At 34.4% G+C, this 23,935-nt stretch overlaps 3 protein-coding genes across 4 annotated transcripts in view; 2 read left to right on the top strand and 1 right to left on the bottom strand.

Moving 5' to 3' along the window:
- Positions 1-16,168, top strand: part of LOC128988969 (anosmin-1-like) — a 74,428-nt gene extending 58,260 nt beyond the window's left edge. For both annotated transcript variants that reach the window (XM_054410779.1, XM_054410778.1), the window contains exons 5-7: positions 3,667-3,811; positions 13,402-13,598; positions 14,243-16,168. In XM_054410779.1, coding sequence (XP_054266754.1) covers positions 3,667-3,811; positions 13,402-13,598; positions 14,243-14,383 — 483 coding nt within the window. In that variant the 3' untranslated portion in view covers positions 14,384-16,168. The remainder of the gene's footprint in view (positions 1-3,666; positions 3,812-13,401; positions 13,599-14,242) is intronic.
- Positions 1-23,935, top strand: part of LOC128988971 (farnesol dehydrogenase-like) — a 424,915-nt gene that overhangs the window by 171,153 nt on the left and 229,827 nt on the right. The gene's annotated exons all lie outside the window — the stretch shown is intronic.
- Positions 18,968-23,935, bottom strand: part of LOC128988963 (protein wings apart-like) — a 28,413-nt gene continuing 23,445 nt past the window's right edge. The window contains exon 16 of the mRNA XM_054410770.1: positions 18,968-21,651. The gene's annotated coding sequence lies outside the window, so the exon portion shown is untranslated. The remainder of the gene's footprint in view (positions 21,652-23,935) is intronic.

Genomic DNA, 23,935 nt, shown 5'->3' with positions numbered 1-23,935 from the left:
GGAAACATTTCACAAAAGAATAGATTGGCCAGACTTCGAACTCGTTAAGAGTTCGAATCTCAGGCCATCGTTTTGACGTGGTACATGAAGACTAAAGAAAACCAATCTATAATTATACCGCTCACCGCAACCAACATTTTGAAGGCTGCTATACCCTTCAGAACACCCCCCTCTTCACAAAGTAAACCCACATCAAAACCCTAAATGCAACCAACTGATCTTAAGAAATTCTGAATTGGCTCACCAGTTGGTGCTTAAAACAAAGTTCCCTGGATTTAATTTAAATGGTAAAAAGTTATTCAACACAGTTGATTTTTAATTTTCTTTTATGTTACTTTTCTTTTTCTTTGGCCTGTACTCAATCATATTTTCTCAAAATTAAACTATTTGTAAACCGTTCATATTTATTTGTTTTGTTCATTTTTACATTTCATTAATTTATCTCTATTTGAAAACATTTGTATCAAACGAAAATTCGCACTTGTTTCATGTTTCATTTTTCATAAATATTCTCTTAAGAAATCCTTGAGCGTCAACTTGAGTCATTTTTGTCCAATTTTGATGAAATTTGGTTTAAAGGTGTAAGGCGGGATAAACTCGAATTAGTTCGCGAACCAGCATGATCGGACCGTGGGAACAGGGTCTTACGAGGAGTTTTATGGGGTAAAAATAAATTTTGACCCTCAAAACACAAAATTCCCCAATTTCTCTATCGACCATTTTACAGAGCTTAAAAATAAATAATTAAGTATATCAAAGTGATTTTGTACGGTTATTGGTAACGGGGAAAATTCAAAAATTTTAAATTTTAAATTCCCATTTGGAGAATATTGTAAATAGTTGTAGTTTGCTTGTTTGTTGATATATTTCGACCAAACTTGGCAATTTTTTATATATTTTATACCGAGCCATTAATATTTTACTTATACACTTTATTAGTTTCCTTGTAGCAGTAAACCTAGGTACTCTTTAAAACTAATTTTATTTAAATAGATTTAGTTGAAAATCAATTCAGACAAATGTAAATTCGCTTAGTCGGCAGGTTTTCTGCGGCGGGGTAATTACTTTACTAGCCATTTGCTGCTCTTATTTATGTTTTCAACACTCTTTATAGAAAATGGCTCAATCATTAAGTCCTCAATGGTTCTAACTCTTGGCAATGCTACGTAAGTTAAGCTGAGGGAAAATTCTGATTTTCCTAGGTCCACCACAGCCTGATCTACAGTGCATTCTTGACTGCAATGTATATATGTTCATAAAAACATTTAGTCGACGTCCACCCACTCAAACCTTTCCAACATGAATCATTCTTAAAAATCCAGAGAGTTACTATTCTCTGCCAATTGTAAAATAACTTTTAAACAGTCATTTTATTCATCCCATTGCTCAGTAATACACCCTTAGAGTATTAATCAATGCTCAATGGTATTAATAAGATTGTCCTTTTAATTTGTTCTGTATTTTGTAATTTGCTAGCTTACCGTTGATGGTTTGTCATAAACAAATAATTTTTTTTATCACAATTTTATTTACAATCTGTTCATTTTTTGAACATTCAGCAAATACAATAACAATTATTTATAAAACGTTAGTTAGTCTCTGTCCATTGGCAGATTTAATTTAAAAATATTTCAATGAAAAAATAAATAAGTAAATAAACAGGGAAAATTAAATTGTTCAAACAAAACGTGAGCTTAGGTCCAAGACATGAATCCTTTTCAGCCTGTATAAACAAATAATTAATATTATTTTTTCTTTATTTACATTAATTTACGTTCTTTAGTTTATAGGTAACCATCATAGCAACCCTTAAAGCCAATGTTAAAGATTTTACATTAGTTTTAATGTGTACAGGCAATATCAAATTGAAATTTGCTTATTTAACATGTCCACTGTTTGTCGAAATAACCCTGGTAATTGTTTTAATATGTTCAGCCGTTATTGAGTTATCTAATTACATAGTTTGCGTAAGGTCCGATCTCAAAGAGCTTCACTCGCTCCGCTCAATTACAGTTTAATATCCTTTTTAGATAACAGCTTCTTTACTCTGCTTATTTGGTTCTGCGAAGATAATAGATAGATCAATAATAGTAGGTCTGGAGCACATTTTAGGTGTTGACAACAAAGCTGCAGACTCATGACAATGGTTGTCATCCAACAATACTTACCTGACATCACATTATCCTTTGTTTCATTATCCTTATCTATTTCAAGAACTGGTCATTCCTCCTTAGAAAACAAATACTCATTTTCGGTGAAATCAATAACTGTAAAATTTAAAAACTAAGTAAAAAAGTTTAATGTATATTACATTGGATCAGTGGTATGCTCTTTTTTTTATTTTCTTTGTGGAATTAAATTTGAGGGCTACAAGGTCATGCTTTCATGCAGAAACGATCACACTCGTCCAGTAAAGAGCCATTTTCCATACTAGTAACACTTTTTCAAATATCAATCCTAGACCACTTCCAAACATTGTTGGGTAGTAAGTACTTCATTTTGACAAGGTGGCCATTTCCGGCCGCTATCTTGGATCCGCCATATTGGATGCAAAATATTTTTTCAAATGTAAAGGTGAGGTTGTGACCCATTATTTCGAACTAAATTTTTACCCTAATTACAATGCCACAAACCGTTTTTAAAAATCTTGATCCATTCTAAAGTTATGAGGGCTTTTAAAAAACTTTATTTTTAGCTCATTTTAACATTGTGCATTTACAATCTAAGACCATAATGTCAAAATGGTGCTAGATAGAGATAAGTATACACTACCAGTCGTTGTCGACCTATTTTCACTTGGTTATGACAGATGTATTTTTTCGGCCGCCATTTTGGATCCACCATTTTGAAATGTGATAAACTATTTTTAATGTGAAGGGGGTGTTGTAACCCATCATTTCGAACTACTTTTTTTAAGCTAAACTCAATGCCGCAATCCGTTTTTTGTTATCAAGTTTTATTTATGAAATATTGCAATTGTTTTGTTGAAAATTTCCATATTTCAAAATAAAAATGTGAAAATTAAAAACGGATCATGGAATTGAGTTCAGCTTAAAAAATTAATTCGAAATGATGGGTCACAACACCCCCTTAATATTTAAAATAATTTATCACATTTCAAAATGGCGGATCCAAGATGGCGGCCGGAAAAATACATTAGTTATAACCAAGTTAAAATAGGTCGACAATGACTGGTAGTATCTTTATCTAGCACTATTTTGAGATTATGGTCTTAGTTTGTACATGGACAATGTTAAAATGGGCTAAAAATAAAGTTTTAAAAGCCCTCATAACTTTGGAATGGATCAAAATTTTTTTAAACGGTTTGTGGCATTGTAATCAGTGTAAAAATCTGTTCGAAATAATGGGTCACAACCCCACCTTTACATTTGAAAAAAATATTTTGCATTCAATATGTCGGATCCAAGATGGCGGCCGGAAATTACCACCTTGTCAAAATGAAGTACTTACTACCCAACAATGTTTGGAAGTGGTCTGGGATTGATATTTGAAAAATGTAGAAAAAAGTTGGGGGGGGGGGGACAATTAGAACTCACCCTGTACAATTATCAAATATATCACGGACTTTAAAGTCAAAAGACGCAGGCTGCTGGTAAATCATTGTTATTATAAATTATATAAGCAACCTTTCTGTTATTTTTTCAGAAGACAACATCCTTCATCCTAAAGGACTTAAAACCGCTATCCCTCTACTTCATACAAGTTCAAGCAGTCACTGTGCCTTTTGGCAGGAAAAAACTGTGTTCTGATAAAGCTGTTATATTTATTAACACTGCAAAATACAAAAATGGTGAGTAAATATACCTAAGTATAATAAGTCCAGATAGAAAATAGTTATTTGTGGAACTAGTGTGCGGCCCTTTGCGCTCTTGTTGCACATTATATTTTTTCTTTAGTTACTATAAAGCATAGAAATATTTAGTCTTTCAAACACTAGGCCTAAACAACACTTTTTATGTTAGGTAAAATGGTTAAATCTAAGTGAACGAAATTGGAAACACTGCACCAGCTGATCGTAGTCGTATCTAAGTGTTGCCAACTTATTTTCAAGCGTACACTTATTACTTGCCTAATAAAAGCAAACGGTTTTTGTTGTTTGGTTTATTGGTTGGAATACTGGAGTGCGGCAAAATGTAAAATGAGTGCAGAAAATTAGGTAGGTCTAAATGCAGCAATTATAGCTATTTGGCGTGCTATAATCATAGAACTACAACAAGTTTATAGTTTATGTTTATAGTTCTATGGCTATAGTCCGGTTGCCAAACCCTATATTTTTGGCTAACCCAAAAATTTTGGATTAAGTTTTTTTTATTCATGGATAATTACTAGGACATGTAAAGCTTCATGAAAATGCATGATGACATCATGTCACCTTTGGGCGATTCGAGATTCGGCCGCCATCTTGAATTTTTCCAAATATTGTTGTATTATTTATATATATGTAATATAGGGTTGTTGTATATCATTTTATATGTTTTTATATACGCTGAGTTCAATGGGAGCACTAAAAAGTATCTAGAAATATCCATTTCTTAAAAACCACCGCCATATTGAATTTTTCAAAATGTTTTTGGAATTTTTTTTATTTGTAATATAGGGTTGTTGTATATTATTTTATATGTTTTTATGTACGCTGAGTTCAACAGCAGCACTAACAAGTATCTAGAAATAGTCATTTCTTAAAAACCGCCGCCATCTTGAATTTTCCAAATTTTTTTTATTATTTTTGTGTTTGTAATATAGGGTTGTTGTATATCATTATATATGTTTTCCAGTACACTGAATTCAATGGAAGCACTAAAAAGTATCTAGATATAATCATTTCTTATATACCACCGCCATTTTGAATTTTTCAAAATATTTTAGGATTATTTATATATTTGTAATATAGGGTTGTTGCAAAGCATTTTATATGTTTTTATGTACGCTGAGTTCAATGGAAGCACAAAAAAGTATCTAGAAATAGTCATTTCTATATATTATGACCATCGGCTGCGTGGAATATCCACTAAGAGTGCAGGTAGCACGATCCACCACTTGTAAATATTGGCAGTGTTAAGGTTTTCGATACAGGTATAATTTACTCCCGAGTTATAGGACTTCAGGCAAGCTCAAGACAAGTAGATGTAAGTCACGTTCTGTCTCACGAATTGTTACCTTTGCTCACTTAAATGTTTACAGATTCTGGAGAAATGAGGATCTGCAAAGCTAAATCTACTCTAAAGAAACTTCTCCAGGTTTCTTCCTCGACGAAAGGCGTGCATTTTTTTTTTCTTAGGGAGAGGAGGGAAAATGCTTTTACGCACACAGGTAGCCAGCCTATAGTGTGAGACTCCTGAAAATTATCAGACTACTCACTAAAAAAAACCCCTCTACTCTGTTGGACACAGACCTGGAATTGTTTGTCACATTACTTCAAGTCAGGCCAACATGTGACCTAAGCCCTCAGGGCTCGCACTGTTTCTGGCATTTAGATTCTTAGTGACCTACACCGCATCCTGGTCAAGGTCGATCTTCTTGGCGCGGAGAATACCCTGGATATAATGTGACACACAGGTCCAATTGTCCTCACCCTCCGTCATAATCGTTATGACCGTGTCCACCGACAGCAGTCCTACTAACTGTTGAGCCTCCAGGCGGGGCCTTTCCCAGCGCTGGGAGTGGAAAAATGTATGTTCCACGTCATCGAGAATGCCTGGGCAGTATATGCAGTCCGGTGACACGGCTTTGCCCATCCTGAATAGGTACGACCGGAAAAAGCCGTGTCCCGTCAGAAATTAGGTGAGGTAGAAGTCCACCTCTCCGTGCCGTCGATCCACCCAAGGTTGGACTTGTTGTATCAGTCGCCTGGTCCAGAGTCCCCGTGTCTCCTGTTCCCAGCCCTCCTGCCACAGCTGGTAGGTGCGGGTGCGTTCCTCTGTTCGCGCCTCGTCCTCCCCACGGCGCCGGTGAATTGCCTTTCTCTCCGCCGCCAAAAGTTTGACGGGGATGACTCCAGCAATCACCAGGACGGCGGGCTCGGACACTGTTCGGTAGGCAGATGCTACCCTCAGTGCTGCCTGACGCTGCACTCGGGCGAGCCGCATCCTGTATGCCTCCTTATTTAGTGCGTCTGCCCACACCTCCGCACCGTACAAGAGTACGGACTGGACCGAAGACATTAACAGCCTTCTACGACTGGACCGAGGCCCTCCGACATTGGCCATCAACCGGCTAAGAGAAGAAACCACCCTAGCGGCCTTGTCCGCTGTACGGAAGATCTGATCCCGCCAGCTAAGCTTGCTGTCTACCATGACCCCAAGATACTTGGCAGAACGAACAGTTTGAACCTCGACGGCTCCCACCCTCAACGGCACGATGGTGTCAATCCGTTTTTTGTCAAAATCACGATCTCGGTTTTGCTCAGAGCAAGCGAGAGACCGTGGTCTGCCATCCATGCGTTTATGGTACGCATAACTCGGTTAAGCTTTAGCTGAGCTAGCTCAACGCTACGTGCAGCTATCAAAGCTGCAACGTCGTCTGCGTACCCAACCAAAACCGTTTCCTCAGGCATTTCAGACCTCAGGAGGCTGTCATAAGCGACGTTCCAGAGGTCTGGGCCGAGTATGGAACCTTGGGCAGCACCAGAAGTGACACTCATTGTCCGCGGGCCCTCCGCAGTGTGATACGTTAGGAGGCGAAACCGGAGATAATCCTCTATGATGCGCATGAGGTATGCCGGCACGTGGAAGGTGTTCTCCAGAGCGTCCAGCATATCGCACCACCTCGCCGAATTAAATGCATTTCGCACATCGAGCGTTACGAGCAGCACAACCCTGCGAGAGTAGTGGTTAAAATCCTCAGCTCACATCACGGCTTGCTTCACCTCCTCACTTAAATGCTTTTTTGATTTAGTTCTTTTTTATATGGTTAGGACTTCTAAGAAATGACTATTTCTTGATACTTTTTAGTGCTTCCATTGAACTCAGCGTACATAAAAACATATAAAATGATATGCAACAACCCTATATTACAAATATAAAAATAATCCTAAAATATTTTGAAAAATTCAAAATGGTGGCGGTTTCTAAGAAATGACTATTTCTAGATACTTTTTAATGCTTCCATTGAACTCACCGTATATAAAAACATATAAAATGATATACAACAACCCTATAATACAAATATAAAAATTTTCCAAAAATATTTTTAAAAATTCAAGATGGCGGCGGTTTTTAAGAAATGACTATTTCTAGATAATTTTTGGTGCTCCCATTGAACTCAGCGTACATAAAAACATATAAAATTATATACAACAACCCTATCTTACATAAATATAAATAATATAAAAAATATTTGGAAAAATTCAAGATGGCGGCGAAAACTCGAATTGCCCAAGGGTGACAGAATGTCATCACGCATTTTCTTGAAGCTGTATATGTCCTAGTTACTATCCAAAAATAAAAAAAAACTTAATCCAAAATTTTTGGGTTTTGGGCTTGGCAACCGGACTACTATAATCAGTGCAAGGAAGGCCTCTTTGTATCCGTGTACGCTTGAAAATAAGTTGGCAACACTTACAGATGTTACGACTACGATCAGCTGGTACAGCGTTGTCAGCGTTAGCGTTTCCCATTTGTGCGGCTCTACTTTTGCCACACAGTACAGTTTTTTTTTTTTGCCGCACACCAGTACTCCAACCAAACAACACAAAATGGCATGCTTTTATTAGGCACGTATTACGCGTACGCTTGAAAATAAGTCGACAACAATTAAAGATATTACGACTACGATCAGCTGGTCCAGCGTTTCCCATTCCGTTCATTGTTTGGATTTAACATAACCTAAAAAGGTTTTGTACAGTGTTTAAAAGACTAATGATTTATAGTAGGCCTAACTGACGGAAAAATGTAATGTGTAACACGAGTAAAAACTAACTTTGCTGCACTCAAGAAATTTTCTCTCGTGTGCAACAAAGTGCCACTTTGCCCACTAAATACACAAATAACTATTCTATAGTCAGATGTTATGCTAAGCTTGATTTAAGGCTGGAAAAATTAAATGTACTATATAGTCTACGCTCTTTAAAACAAAATGAACTTATTCATAATTGAATCAGCAAAAGTTTGAATTCTGAGTCACAGTAACACGATTTCACTGCCTTCTTTCCTCTTATTAGTCCAGTCAAGGAATGAGGTGTAGAGTGTGTGAGCAGGTAACTAAGCGATTCCTTCAGAAACTTGTTCAGGGGGCTTAGGGTGTTAACATACCAAAAGTCCTGACTCCTAGGTGGTGAGCCAGGGGGTGGAGAGGGGAAAAAGGGGGGGGAGAAAGGTACGCATTTTGGGTTTTTTGATTATATCTCGAAAACTATCAACTTTTTGTATACTATAGTAAATTATAAAATTGAAGAAGATTAAATTTTCTACAAGAAAAGTATATAATGTGTTTATTTTGGTTCAACAGATTACGAGTTATAACTTATTTAATTGATATCTTATTAAAATCTTCTTCCATAAGAAATACATGTAAATTAGTATGCGAAATGGGGCGAATCCTATCCGCCCAAAGGAAATATAAATGATATTCTGGAAATCTTGACAAAATGTCCAGTAATTTGACACTTTAATCATTAAAATTGGGTCCGCGGAATTGGCTAACTCTGGAACTCGCTAACCCCATGTTAAATGTCCTATCTTAAAATTTGGTCGATGAGAGGAACTCGCTAACTTGTTCGGTTTCGGAATTGGCTAACTCCGGAACCCGCTAACCCGCTCTAGAGCCGGGTTAGTGACTTCCGTACTAGGACAGAATTCGCTAACTCGGTCCCTCGGCGGAACTCGCTAACTTCCAATCAGAAGCGTCGCGCGCCGGCCAATAGGAGCAAAGCACGAAGATTGTTGGCCAGTGTTGCCGAAAGTGTAGAACCTACGATCCTATCGGTACCATAATATCGTATCCAATGAATAATTCGCAGTAAAAGCAATGGGGTTGATGTTAAATAAAAGTATATTGAGAAGTAGGCTATGTTTATTATTATTGTTATGATTATTATTAGCGTGTAAAATGCGTTATTATATTCTAATTTAATTGTTGTTTATTCGTTTGTAAAAAGATAGTTCGTTCGGTTCTTTTGTTGATGAAATATTTATTTTCATAGGCCGTAATTTGCTCCTTTTTCAAATAAATAGCATTAAATATATGAAATGCTGTAAATAAAATTATCAAGTTCGTATTTGGTAGACCGGGTTTGTAGACGTGAATGATTTTCCTTGATAGGCTATAATATGACTATTTAAAGGTCTATTTTATGTCTGTCGTGCGGGTTATGATTTTTATTAATTCGAATAACTTATCATTTTGTTTCAATGTTCTTATATTCATTAATCTGGCACTCCCCTCATGAAGCAGAACAAGACAGTCCGTTCTGTTTACACCCACAGTTGCACAATGGGTCATAAAAAAAGAATGGACCATTTTCAATAATCACTCTAGGGTTGGCAGTATAGGCCTATCAGATACTGTACGGTAGTAGGTTTTCACCAAGAAGAACATTATTCTCAGACGTTTGAACAAATATGTGAAAAAAACTATTATAGGAAACAGTAAACATGAATACTATAGTATGAAATAGTAAACATATCAAAACAGGCAATGTAAAAAGACTACAAAACAAAAAAGTCGTACCCCCATACATTTCTTATGGACGTTTCGTAGTTTGAACATGTTTGTAGACAATTTTTCTTTATCTCCAGTTTTTACAGCTTGCAGTTTGTTCTAGCCTTAAAATATTCTGTGATAAAAGGGTTTACATTTGAGCTATTGATCATTATAATGGTATGATTTAGAAACGAGCTACCAACCCTGTCACATTAATAATGTGACACCCTGAAGGTGCGGGGTTCGCATCCCGCTGGTAGTACTAATTTTTTGGCCTTGCAAACTAACAACACGTCTCCTCAATCATTTTCTGTCACCTGCCTCTTCTAATGCACATTATTCATTAAATTACCAAGATCATATTATAAATTGTGTTTCTTTCTATAGTCTAATGCTGATGTGTTGAAATGCATTGTATATTTATTTAATTTTACTAGGGTTTTACCATTATTTACATGCATTAGGTTCTCACATTATTGTTTTTGAAACGTCACAATTTTTATTTGACAAACATAAAATGGAAGCATAACAAAGAATCGGCTGATAGCTTCAAGGTCAATGAGTAAAACTTGCGGTAGTTGTTATTTTAAACGTTACAGTTTTTATTACTGAACTAAGATGTTAATGACAAACTAATATTATTGAGCAATAATACTGTAGTTGTAACTTACTTTGACTATGCGAAAAGCAAATTAATAATCACAATAATGTACATTTATACAGTTAGGACTATTATGAGGTTTTATGATCTTTTATGGGCAAAATCCTTTCGTCAAGGGGGGGGGGGACCCCAAACCCCACCCCTTGCCACTGCAGCAGAATATTTAAGACGGTTGTAGAGCAATTTGATCTATAATAAATGTAAACAGATGATGTTGTGATAGTTGTACTAGATGATTGAGTACTAGCGTTGACTAGATATAGTTGAACACCTGCTTACCCTTTGTCGACCGACGGGACTATTAAGTCCCAGCATTGCTTTTTCAGAACAGCTGCTGCCAATTAGGCCATTCTAGGGTTGCTATTGGTTGTAGCTGTTGCCTAGCAACAGTTTCAACATGTCCTTGTAGTTCAAACTTAGTCCACCAGGCTGCAGCACATACTGGACTCCATAGGGTACTAGCCCTTTGTCGACCGACGGGACTCTTAAGTCCCCCAAACGGGACCCTCAAGTCCCAAATAATATTTTTTTTCTGTTACAAGTAACCATGGAGATATTTAATAACTTAATTTGATCCATAAAAACATCTTCCAGCAAATATTGTCTTATTTTTCCAATTTTTCAGTGGTTGGGCAACAACGGGTTAACATAATAATAATAAATGCAAATAATTGCATTAATTAATGTTTGTTAATTTATTTAAGCAAATATTTAGTAGTTGAACATTTTTAGGGGAAAAATTAATTAATTAGGCATTTACAAATGTATCATACAGTAATAACATTACTAATTGTAATTAATGAATCTATATTAAAATAATAGTCTCCTCTCCAACTCCAGAAAAACAATTCAACTACTTGATGTCATAACGGAATCATAGTATCAAAAATATTTTAAGTATTGCGACCATTGCAACTGTCGGCTGTTATTTGACCGCTTGAAAACACATTGTGTCAATAAACAAATAGTTTAGAGGTAAGGTAAGAGGCTCACGACACGTAGATATCAGGTTCGAAACCCATTTGGAGAAGATTTGTTTTTCATCATTTGATTTCATATAAATAGATAGGCATACTTTTGTAAACAACTTGTAAAGTTGACATTTTTGCGACACTTAGAAACCCACTGTAAACCACATTAAAAGTTACTCAAAATAATAACGACGGATACTATTTAAAAAAATACACAGTTGTTGACATCTACAAAACTGAAACCCTAAACTAAAATGACCTTGACTTTACCTTTCTTAAATCTATCCTTCTTCCAACACCAAATCATATAAAAAAATTAATAATAAATTAAACAAATCTTAGGATTAGGCTAAAAAAAAAACTAGCTTTTTGCATGTAGGTCTAGGTTTACATTGCTTTAGTTGTCAATTGCCTAGGTTTAGCCTACAATTATTCTATTAACTGTTATGAAACGTATGTAATATTTTTACACATAAGTTTGACGAGTCAACAACGAACCTTTAATTTGAAGAATTACTTATAAAACACGGTTAAAGGCTTTATTAGACAAGGGTCAATTACATCACGATTAAATTGTGTATCCGTGTTTGAGAGCTCACTTACATTTACAATCTCTTCGTGGTTTAGTTGGTAGGTCTACTATTCTCACTAATTTTCATGTATTGCTATTTTCCTATAACACTGGCATTCATTTTAGATATAAATCATATAACACAATTTCATTGGACTTGTAACAGCAAAATACAAAACCATATAACCCCTTAGAATTTATGTGGCATTCCCAGTTTCAAGAACAAAGGATTTATTATGTTGGTTTACCTTATGATTGCCATGTTCTTGGATAAAACTTTCAATAAAACTCTACAATCATCAAGAAACAATCACAAGGTGAACCAACATAATAAATAACTTCTTAATGATGTTATAATTGCATTTTAATTGCTTTGAGCTACGTAGCTATTATATCCCCCCTAATGGATTTGATAATAGAAACCAATACCGAAACAATTATCTTTATTGACACTGACGTTTTGAATTACGGCAGATTACGACTATTTCGTCGTGCAAGGTTGGCAACGCTCCGTGCAGTGGGCGCGGCCGGGTTAGCGACTTCCAGAGTTAGCGAATTCCGCCGCGGGACAAAATCGAGTTAGCGGGTTCCGGAGTTAGCCAATTCCTGACTGGGACGGTTAGCCAGTTCCAGAGTTAGCCAGTTCCGACACACGACCGAGTTAGCGAGTTCCAGAGTTAGCCAATTCCTACGTCTCTTAAAATTGATCCAAAATTAAGGCGGGGGCGAGGTAACACAATTTCGAGTTTTGGAATTTTTTTATTGGAAATATAAAAAAAACCTTAAATCATCCCATTTTTAAACGCTCACCCTCGCTTTAATTTTTGACAAAATTTCATGATTAAAGTGTCAAATTACTGGAAATTTTGTCAATATTTCCAGAATATCAGTTATATTTCCTTTGGGCGGATAGGATTCGCCCCATTTCGCATACTAATTTACATGTATTTCTTATGGAAGGAGTATTTTAATAAGATATCAATTAAATAAGTTATAACTCGTAATCTGTTGAACCAAAATAAACACATTATATACTTTTCTTGTAGAAAATTTAATCTTCTTCAATTTTATAATTTACTATAGTATACAAAAAGTTGATAGTTTTCGAGATATAATAAAAAAACCCGAAATGCGTACCTTTCCCCCCCCCTTTTTCCCCCCTCCACCCCCTGGCTCACCACCTAGGAGTCAGGACTTTTGGTATGTTAACACCCTAAGCCCCCTGAACAAGTTTCTGAAGGAATCGCTTAGTTACCTGCTCACGCACTCTACACCTACTTTTGGATCATTCATTGACTGGACTATATCGCCTATAGCATAATTTTTTTTATTTGAATGCTGTACAGATCTCTTTGTGGGTTTTCTTTGTTTTCCATATTTGGGTGTGTTTTTGTGCTAATCTTGTCAAGTTTTGTACTTTCTCATCTGAGGAATGATCTGATTCCAAACCCCATAACTAAAAAAAAACTTGTATTTTTATTTTATTAATTATAATGGAAAATGGCTGTGATTGTAAATCAAACACAAATGTTGTTCAGCCACCTACAACTGGCGAGTCCAGCCTGAGAGGTCAGTGAAAGATCTGAGGATCCTCAACTATTACCGCAGCAGTCCCGACACATTGGAGGCTCGGGTTGTATGGAGGGGAGCTGCAGGACGATACTTGGTCAAGTGGTCGCCTCACTCTAGCTGTGAGGCAGCGAAAAACAATCCTTCCAACGAGGCTACAACTGAGGTAGGCTATGAATACTAAAACTGAACTCCACATCCCTTCACTGCAAGACCATTTCCGGTTGGGATTAGAAACAGACATTGATTGTGATTTTCGGTTGGGTTTTTAAGCTTGTACAGACAGGCTTTAAGCATGGGTCAAAGAGTAAACTCAAACTAGGAAAGGCAATAATTTGGTTTTCTATTTATGAAAATAAAATAGTTACCTGTAAAACTCATCTATAAAGTCAATTGAACATGTCATTTTTTCAAGAAAACACAGATATACAAAAGCCTTAAATCGGAACTTGTGCTAATGTGGTATGATATTATGGGGAATTTTTAAGAGTACAGTAGAGAATTGATTATTCAACCAAAACCAGCCAAGACAAATTTGGATAACACAGAAAATAATGAAACAACATTGAAGTCATGTTAAAAATCTTTGAGGTACCGGTACCATGGTAATTTTGTATCAAACCTAATTCAAGGGTTTAAGTTGAGTGGTTTTGCAAGTAAAACATGTTTTAAAATTAAAAAGACAGATTTTTATTTTTATAAACTTGTTCAACCATTGCCTTGTTAAAATTTTAATTGGATGCAATTATGGTTGATAATCGATTATATCTTTTAAGTTTTGTTTATTTTAAATCAACTGGTTGTTTTCAGTTTACTGAGTTCGACATTGACAACTTGGAGTTTGACTGCAAGTACCATGTGAGTGTCAGTTCCATCAACACCACCAAAAAGGCTATGATCACAATAACAACTCCCAGCTGCAATCAAGTCATGTCAAAGCTGTCGTGTTGATCATCCACAACAGCTTGTGATACATTGTGACTCTAGTGTCAGAAGTAGTTCTGAGAGGGGCTACAGGCAAACTGACTTTATTTGATGTACTATTTTAACATATAGCTGTTGAAAGACAGATAGACGATCCATAAGCACCCGCCTTAGGGTTACACACCGGTATCACAGACATAATGTCGCCGATATTTCTGATGTCGTGGGCATGATGTCTGCGACATATAAATTAGAATCATGGGAAGAGGCACGTGCTGGCGACATGAGAGCAGCGCCGTAATACAAGTCTAAGTTACTTAGACTACTTACTTGAGTCTAATTAAGTAACTAATAAATAACTTAAATAATAAATTTATAAATTATAATAAATTGTAAATAAAATTATAAATTATAATAAATGATTTATAATAATTAAATAAGTAAATAACTTAAGTCTAAGATACTTTTACTTAGACTCTATTTAACGTTAATGTCTGGAAAGTTAGCAGCTTCAGCAGCACCAAAACTACTAGAAACGTGTTCTGCGCATGCGCGGGCCCAAGAGACAAGAGACATGTCTGTCCAAACACCAACCGGTTGGTTCGCTCGAGACACGCGTCTGCGACACGAGTCGCAGGCAACGTGTCTGCAACACTGGTGTGTATAGCTCCATAAGTTAACATAGGTTGGTTTTCGAGGGGCATGTCGCAGGCACGAAAAATATCGGCGACATTATGTCGGAGATACCAGTGTGTAACCCGCCTATATTTACTTAGTAAAGCTTTTTAATATGAGTTAAAACAGTCAAAACCTTCTTATTAGTATTTTTACAAGTGAGTTTTGAGAAGTCCAAACGGCCTGAAAGATATATTTTTTTAATTTGCACAGTCATTAATAAAAAACCAAATTTGATATTTGCTGGCAAAGGAAAATACTTGGGTATCGACATTGACAGGACTTTGTTAGAAGTACAGTACCTATCTAGAGTGTTGCTGTTATCTAAGTGAAGTTTGTAAAGTTACACAATATATTTTTGGAAATTACGATTTAACAAGGAGAAAAACTGTTAGTGATGAAGGAAGTTTTAATACTAATGAGATTTAAAATATTCCACATTAACACCAATGACTATATAATTTGCCTTGTTGCACTAACCATTTTTCTCAGCATTCAGTACCTGTGACCTGTACTATATTTTAGTTATTACTTAAGGTTGTATATAATTTGTAAGATTAAAAATATAAACAATTATTTGACAAATATAGTTTAGTTTAACATAGGTTAAGAGTTTGTTTAAAAATTGATCTCTTTGCAAGTAAATTTATGGAGCACAATAGGTTTAAGTCAACTGCATACATGGTACAAATAAATATTAGACCCTACTTACTAAAATTTTGGTAAAGTTCTCCTTTTAGTAAATCAACTAAACTAAAGTTAAGGTGACATATTAGTAAATTTGTATATTGTGGTTAGTTGTCGTATTTCTATATTATGACTAGAAGTTTCTATGTTACTATAAATGAAGATGAATCAAAATTACAACTTAGTTTGACCAATAACACTAGGGCATTTCAATAATGAGTCTTAACCAAATACTGTAACTGAATTATTGATTTGAATCATAGACCCTCTAAGGGAGTATCTTGAATCTATGTTTGAATGTACATAACGTTTAGAAATGTATTTCCCTCACTGCTGTTATACTGGTAGTGAATTCAATGTGAAACAGTACAGAATTACTCTGTGCATAAAAGTTATATTTTCTGCGTAAGTATTATTGTCATGTCTCATTATTTTGATTATAAAATATTAACCATCAATTCAGAGATTATTTTTTCACCCGTAATTTATACAGCATTATACTTCAGTTACAACTGTGACATAGTGAATAAAGCTAGTGGTAGTGTTTCCATATGCAAGAATTTTCATCCCAAAACAGAATTTTGGACTATGCACGCAGGAGAGATACAAGGGTATTTTCAGCTCCAACACCTGATATTCTTTTTCATACTGCTTTCAGACTAAAAACTAACCCCAATTTATTAAACTATTTCAGGAAGGTGTTACAGGTTTTGCTTAATAAAACACAGTATTTAACATGATATGTGTTAAAAATACTCGGATAGAACAGGAAAATTCATACAGGATCATCCCTTTTAAACAGGCTTTACCACTAACATTAAAACAGGGTAAAATACCCCCACCACAGCAAACCTGCCAAATAAGCGAATTTCCATTTGTCTGAATCGATTTTCAATTAAATATATTTAAATAACATTAGGTTTAACGAGTACCTAGGTTTGTTGCTACAAGGAAACCAATAAAGTGTTTTTTTTAAAATATATTAATAGTGTAGTATCAAAAAATATATTTTCCAAGTTTGATTAAAATATATCCATAAACAAGCTAACTTACAATATTCTCAATAAGAATAACATAGGAATTTTAAATTTACTATATTTTGAATTTTCTCCGTTTACCAATAAAAGTACAAAACACTTTGATATACAAAATTATTTGTTTTATTAAGCTCTTTAAAAAAGGTTTGGAGAGAAATTGGGAAATTTTATGTTTTAAGGTTCAAAAATGAGTTTATCCTACCTTACACCTTTAAACCAAATTTGATAAAAATCGGACGAAAATTACTCAAGTTAGTTAGTTTATATACATATATAAAAATTTTAACAAACAGTGTTTTTGGCCTATGTGGACATCAAAATGAAAAAGTGGTTTTCCCATTTTTGACTCTAAAAACACATGACTGGGAATTTCTTCGTCGTAATATACAGTACTGTGAGATTGTCTAACCATAAAGGTTATTGACGTCAATATACAGTACTGTTACATTGACTATTCATAGAGGTTATTGACGTACAGTAATATACAGTACTGTTACACTGACTATTCATAGAGGTTATTGACGTAGTAATATACAGTACTGTTACATTGACTACTCATAGAGGTTATTGACGTAGTAATATACAGTACTGTGAGATTGTCTAACCATAAAGGTTATTGACGTCAATATACAGTACTGTGACATTGACTAACCATAGAGGTTATTGACGTAGTAATATACAGTACTGTGAGATTGTCTAACCATAAAGGTTATTGACGTCAATATACAGTACTGTGACATTGACTAACCATAGAGGTTATTGACGTAGTAATATACAGTACTGTGAGATTGTCTAACCATAAAGGTTATTGACGTCAATATACAGTACTGTGACATTGACTAACCATAGAGGTTATTGACGTGGTGGTGGTTATAGTGTTCAATGGTTCCTATTCTGTTCTTGCTTTTTTAATCACCATAAGCCCGTTTGTAATTATTTTTGGGACTTGAGACTCGAGACTCGATTTTTTTTAGGATTCGGATTCCACCATCACTAATAACTCAAAATCGAAAAATCCCGACAAGAGATCCCTATTTGCTTTCCATATCACAATTGATGTAGTTCAGTTCAATTAATCTACCCTTTTTTGAATACCTAAGACAAAATTAGGTGAAATTGAAATCCAACAAAGACTTTCACAAATTCACACAAGGTAAATACTGCAAAATAATAAACTTATTAACTTTGTAGGAATCTTTTATTTTTTTTAATTCTGGATACAAGAATCTGCAATATTTACAAATTATACATTTATCCTTCAAAGTAAATTTTACACTTTGCAAAAATACATTCCAAACCTCAATTACAATCTATTTAGTTTGGAACAAATTACAGATTTTAAATAGTGAGCATTTAATATACATAAAAAAAGTTATTGCATTAAACGTTAATACATTTAGTTTGCCTATATCTTTGAATTTGTTAAATATGATTTTTATCAAAGTTAACATAAAAAAGAAGACTGCTCTTTTAGTGTCATCAAAAGGTAAGGGTTTCGCAGGAATTTTGATACCAAAAACTGCATTCATAAAATGTTCTATATAAAAGAGGGTGACATTTTACACACTGTGTAGTTTGTATTATACTTTAAAAACCTGATGTTAAGACTTTAGTAAAAAAAAATAATGATTCACTATTTTCAGTAAACACTGTATACTTGTACTTATCTAAACATTTTGTTGGAATTCTGCCAATAATTAAAGTAGCTCTAACGTAAAAGTGAGCTGACAAAAACAGTAATTGAAATTATTATTAAATTTTAATCAACCACTAGTGCATCTAATGGATAATTAGTATCAGACGATTTCACAGTAGATGTACAGCAAAAGGTTTAAATTATTAGCCCTTGTTGTACAAGGATCAAGGGTATAGCATATAATCTTTGGCAAAATATGTCATGACGTAGATTTTTGTGGGCTTCACTCACCTTTATTTTTGTTTGTGATGTCCGGGACTCGTCAAAACACACATAAACACACATATATACAATACAAAATCGTCCACGGCATCAAGGTCCGACGTTTCGCGGAACTCAAAACAACGTTCCGCTTCTTCAGGGTAGTCGTGGTTAGGCGTTCGACCCGCGTGCGGGCTAAAAATAGTTTATTAATACCCTGAAGAAGCGGAACGTTGTTTTGAGTTCCGCGAAACGTCGGACCTTGATGCCGTGGATGATTTTGTATTGTATATATGTGTGTTTATGTGTGTTTTGACGAGTCCCGGACATCACAAACAAAAATAAAGGTGAGTGAAGCCCACAAAAATCTACGTCAATAATAACACCTCGCCTAAAAGCATGTCGTTCAAAAACAAAATATGTCATCTTATGAAATGTTGAAGTGTACATTCCGAACTATTTCCTTGAGTAATAAATAAGCAATTTACACAATGCACTTTCAATGTCCATCTCTTGAGAAACCAATGAGCAGTGTCAAATGAAAATGCTTACAAAGTAGCAATAGGCTAATGACATTGCTTACAAATAAGTATTATTAATTGTGGTATTATATTTCCTTTACAAAATTATCCATTGGCGTGACATGTATGATGGGGAAAATATTGAGTAATGTATGAGCAAAAATATCTAAACACTTACAATGCAAAAAGACTTTCATCTTTTTGATAAACAAGATGTGTAATTCATTTGACTGAAACAATATTGAATATTATAGACTTTTGAGATTAAATACTCAAATGTCACTGAATAAATATTAAAAGTGCAAACTACATACTCTTGTTAAATTAAACAAGCAATTCATTTTTTTTACAATTCCCGGTATCCAATCTTTAAATTACTGCATAGATATTTTATTCTTTAAATCCAATAATATATCACAATATGTTTTAAACAAATTGGGATGTTTGGATTTTGTCTAGATCTGAACTTCATAATTAACTAAAGATTATTGTATTGTAAGAAAAAAATTTATTTGATAACTTTTCTGTATGAATTTATTCACATATTTTGAAAATAAAGCTTAATAAATAAGAAGAAAAATAAAAACATATATTAGGGTTTATGGTCAACTATTAACATTTGATTTGTTATGGTAACAAAACTGGATCCAGAGTTTAGAGTTTAAGTATTTAACATTATTCAATAATACACTAAATAAAAACTTTTAAGTGAGGCTATACGGATAAGTACTTGAAAATACATTACATCAGACAACTATCAGATAACTATTGGAAACAGCCTAAATAAAGTCTTACATATCATTTAAATAATTAACCAAAATATCAGTCGTACAGTAAGGGCAATTAATTATAAATCATTAAAATAAAACAATTGAACTAAAACATAACAAAGTTAAAACAACCTTACAAGCAGTACAAACATATTGAAACACAAAAGTTTTTAACTAAAATATGGACCACTAGAGATTGCAGTTGAAGGAGCCAATTAAACACGTGACTTCGAAGGAGCCCAATGAGGTTTGAGCGTTGTTGCCAAATCTAGTTATTGATTTATAAATGTTACATTAATATCTAAGTACCATCCTATTAGGTTTGCTCTGGTTATTTTTTAATACTTTAGTTTGACAAATTTTTTTTCCTACAGTCACCCTACAAAGTCGGCTTCCTTGCACTGATTATATAGTACAGAAAGCTGCTAATTACTGCATTTACTTACTTTACCACACACTTTTTTTACTTTGTCGCACACCAGTATTCCAACCAAACACAAAACAGCGTGCTTGTATTATGCACGTAATACAAGTACGCTTGGAAATAAGTTGGTAACAATTAAAGATACTACGACTACGATCAGCTTGTGCAGCGTTTCCCATTTAGTTCAATGTTTGGATTTAACGTAACTTAAAAACGTGTTGTACAGTGTTTGAAAGACTAATTATTTATTTATATGCTTTATAGTAACTGTAGGAAAATTATAATGTGTAACACTAGTGCAAACTGCCTTTGCTGTACTCGAGAAACTTTCCACTCTCCTGCAGCTTGTGCGTAAACATTTCTCTCGTGTGCCACTTCGCTCACTAGTTACACAAATAACTATTCCACGGTGGAAATTTTTACCTGCTGATTTGAAAATTTTGTTTAGTATATTTTAATTAGTGTCGCCACGGCTCCCGATGGTAGCCGAGTGGTAGTCAACGGGCGATGTTACAATGTCACCCTAGCCCGGTCTTGGTATTGGCTGCCGCCAATTGCCAACTGCTGACTCTATTGGCCCATACTTTAAATCTAAATTCATTAGATGAAAGACATTACATGAACCAGTTGTAGTTGGCTTTGAGCCTCAAAAATAAAATCATCACAGAATAAGACAAGAATTTCTTTAACCAGAAATAAGAATGTCCTAAATAAGAATATTTATGTCCTAAAATAAAAACAAACAAAAAATAATTGGTTTGAATAAATATGACAATTTATCTTGGGTATAATAACTAACATTAATTTATCCATGCGTTTTTTTAAAATTAAATATATATATTTATCTCTTTTTTAAATGTATTAACATTACCATATCATTTATCCAATGACTGCATTATAATGCGTCATTAATCAAATTTTAATTAGAACTAAAATTACTCTAGGTCTAAAGACTCTTTTAATTCCATGCAAATCAATTCAAGATAATAATTACGCACATAAATTTGTACTTTAAAGAGTGTGGTGTATATAAACAAACTGTGGTATAATACAGTAGCTCGATTAAGCCTCGTCCTACTCCTTAACAACTTTATAAAAATTGTAAAATAATATTTTAAATATAAATAATCTATATACAAGCTAAATGATACAATCAAAATAAATACAATTACATGTGAATGTACACATTTGGACTATTAACATTTGTATACAGACTCGTCAACTTGCTCCTTCTCCTGAAGCAAACAACAATGGCAGTTCTGGAACCTGGTTCTGGCAGTTGAGCTGGAAACAAATACAACACACTATAGAGACTGGCTGACAGTAAACACGGCTGTTAAAATACATGTGTGGTGTAAAACACTCTTTCAAAAAACAAATGGACATAAGCTTAATGTGTTTATAGCTGTAAAATTCATCTGTTGATTTTGATGAAGAAAATAGTCCTGATTAACAATGTTAGCACATAATTATCAAACTGATTTTGTTTTTATTACCGATTCACATTGTACATTTCCGACATATAGGTAAATTTTACAAATTTAAACTCATTATTGCGTTGGCGGAGTAATATGTCTTGCTTCTGAATAACGGTGTCAGCTGTTCATATAAGGAAGGAAAACAGAACGGAAATAATTCTGAGAGCTATTTTTACAGAAAACAATGTACTAAACTATTGTTTTCTGATTTAGCCAGCATAAATAATGGTGCAGTATGACAAAAATACTGTTTAAAACACTGGCCAGAAATGTATTTTTTTACCTCCAAGAAACTTAAACTTGAGCTAGGGCCGAAAAGAGCCTTACTGATAAAATAAACTAATATTCTAAAACAAAAATTCTATTAAACAGATATTTTAAAGGAAAGTAAAAGTGGCTGATATTTTTGTTATAAAGGGATAGAGTTCAATTGGTTTACCTGAGAAAATGTGTTAGAAGTATTCTATGTCTAATATCTACTGCCTGCCATCTGAAGATAAAATCATGTTTTGTTAATTGTTATAATCTGTTTGTATTACTTGTTTACATTTATCAGTTCTTTCCAAACCATAAATATATACCTTTAAATGAGGTTCCTGCCCTTAGGAGGGGGTTTATCGAAAAACTGATATTTTTGGGGAAGTGTCACATCAATACCTTTTATTGAATGAAGTATGCGGTTGATAGATGTACGGCTTACAGTTTTCTCAAAAGTTCAAATCCATCCTAGCTTTATATATATATATATACAGGGTGGTCGAAAAGTCCCTTTAACCCTCCGAGTGTCCATCGTCGAAAAATCAACGCGCTACACACTTTGTGTAGTGTCACGCGTCGATTTTTCGACGCACGAACATCGTTTACGGCGAAGGCTCTATGACTGACTGAATCGGATTGAACTGGATCGAGTTAGGTATCGTTCTTTCCGTTATATTCTAAGCTTTCTCCAGAGGTCTGTCTCAGCGCTGTATGTTCTCCGAGCCGATTGTAATTGTAGCAGACAGCTGACGTGCGTATTCGTAAACAGCTTGGTTATCCTCGGACCGATGACTGATGTGTTTTATTACGTTTATCATTGTTTTAGTGTTAAAAATCAAAAGTAGTGATATACGTGGTGCATTATAAGAAGATTTAAGTGATTTTGAAGGGCTGGTTGATGATCCTGAAGAAGTAGGTAGTGATATTGATGTAAATTATCAGCCAGATTCCTAGCTATGGTTAGGCTATGCATTCTTAGCTTAACGCTATGTACTGAAATCCGTTTTTCACTCATAACTTATTTATTTGATAACTTACCTTTGTATATGATTATATATTTGTAATCCACATTAAATTTAGAACAAAGTGACTATTTTCAAATATTTATAGGCCTATAATTTATACAATTTCATTGAGCGCAAACTTATTTTTTTTTCAATTTTTCCAAAATAATTTTTTTTTACCTAAAAAATTTTGTTGAAACAAATATTCCTTATGTTTTATGTATGATATTGAAGCCCATGATTTTCCAAACAAAATGGTATATAGAACATTAGAATTAACATCGTTTCAAGCTTCTCAGATCCGTTTTAATAAAACCTTGCAAATGCGCCAAAAATAGGTGGACATTAAGGCCTAAACTATGGACACTTGGAGGGTTAAAGGTAAATTCAATTTGATGTTGATTAAAACCATAGAAATCTATTTTAAGCAGAAATTTATTGTGGACTACACCAAGTGAACATCATTTATGGTCCAAAATATCGGCATGCATACCTCCATTGTCTTGGCAAAGCTTGACTCGACTCCAAGTTCTTTAGCTAATTTGTTTAAGCATTTCTAGGGTGACTCGTGCAAAAGCCGTGACACTCTACCTGGTGTCACCGCATCCTAGGGCTGTGGCGATGGTTGGAAAGGAAGAGTGAGGCTTCATTCTCTCCCCCAATGTTGCCTTACTACTCAAGTACGAATATTCGCTGATCAGCCGTCTTTATAACAGTGAAATACGTACTACAATATTGTGTAAAGGGACTTTTCGGCCACCCTGAAGATTATCGACAGTTTTGATTTTTTTAGAGACTATTAGTGATGGTCGGATCCGGATATCGGAC

This window comes from Macrosteles quadrilineatus, unplaced genomic scaffold (genome assembly GCF_028750875.1).
Source record: "Macrosteles quadrilineatus isolate MER2022 unplaced genomic scaffold, UCM_ALF_1.0 Scaffold_3__2_contigs__length_128488019, whole genome shotgun sequence".
Classification (NCBI taxonomy): domain Eukaryota; kingdom Metazoa; phylum Arthropoda; class Insecta; order Hemiptera; family Cicadellidae; genus Macrosteles; species Macrosteles quadrilineatus.
This window is presented reverse-complemented; position numbering and strand designations above follow the sequence as displayed.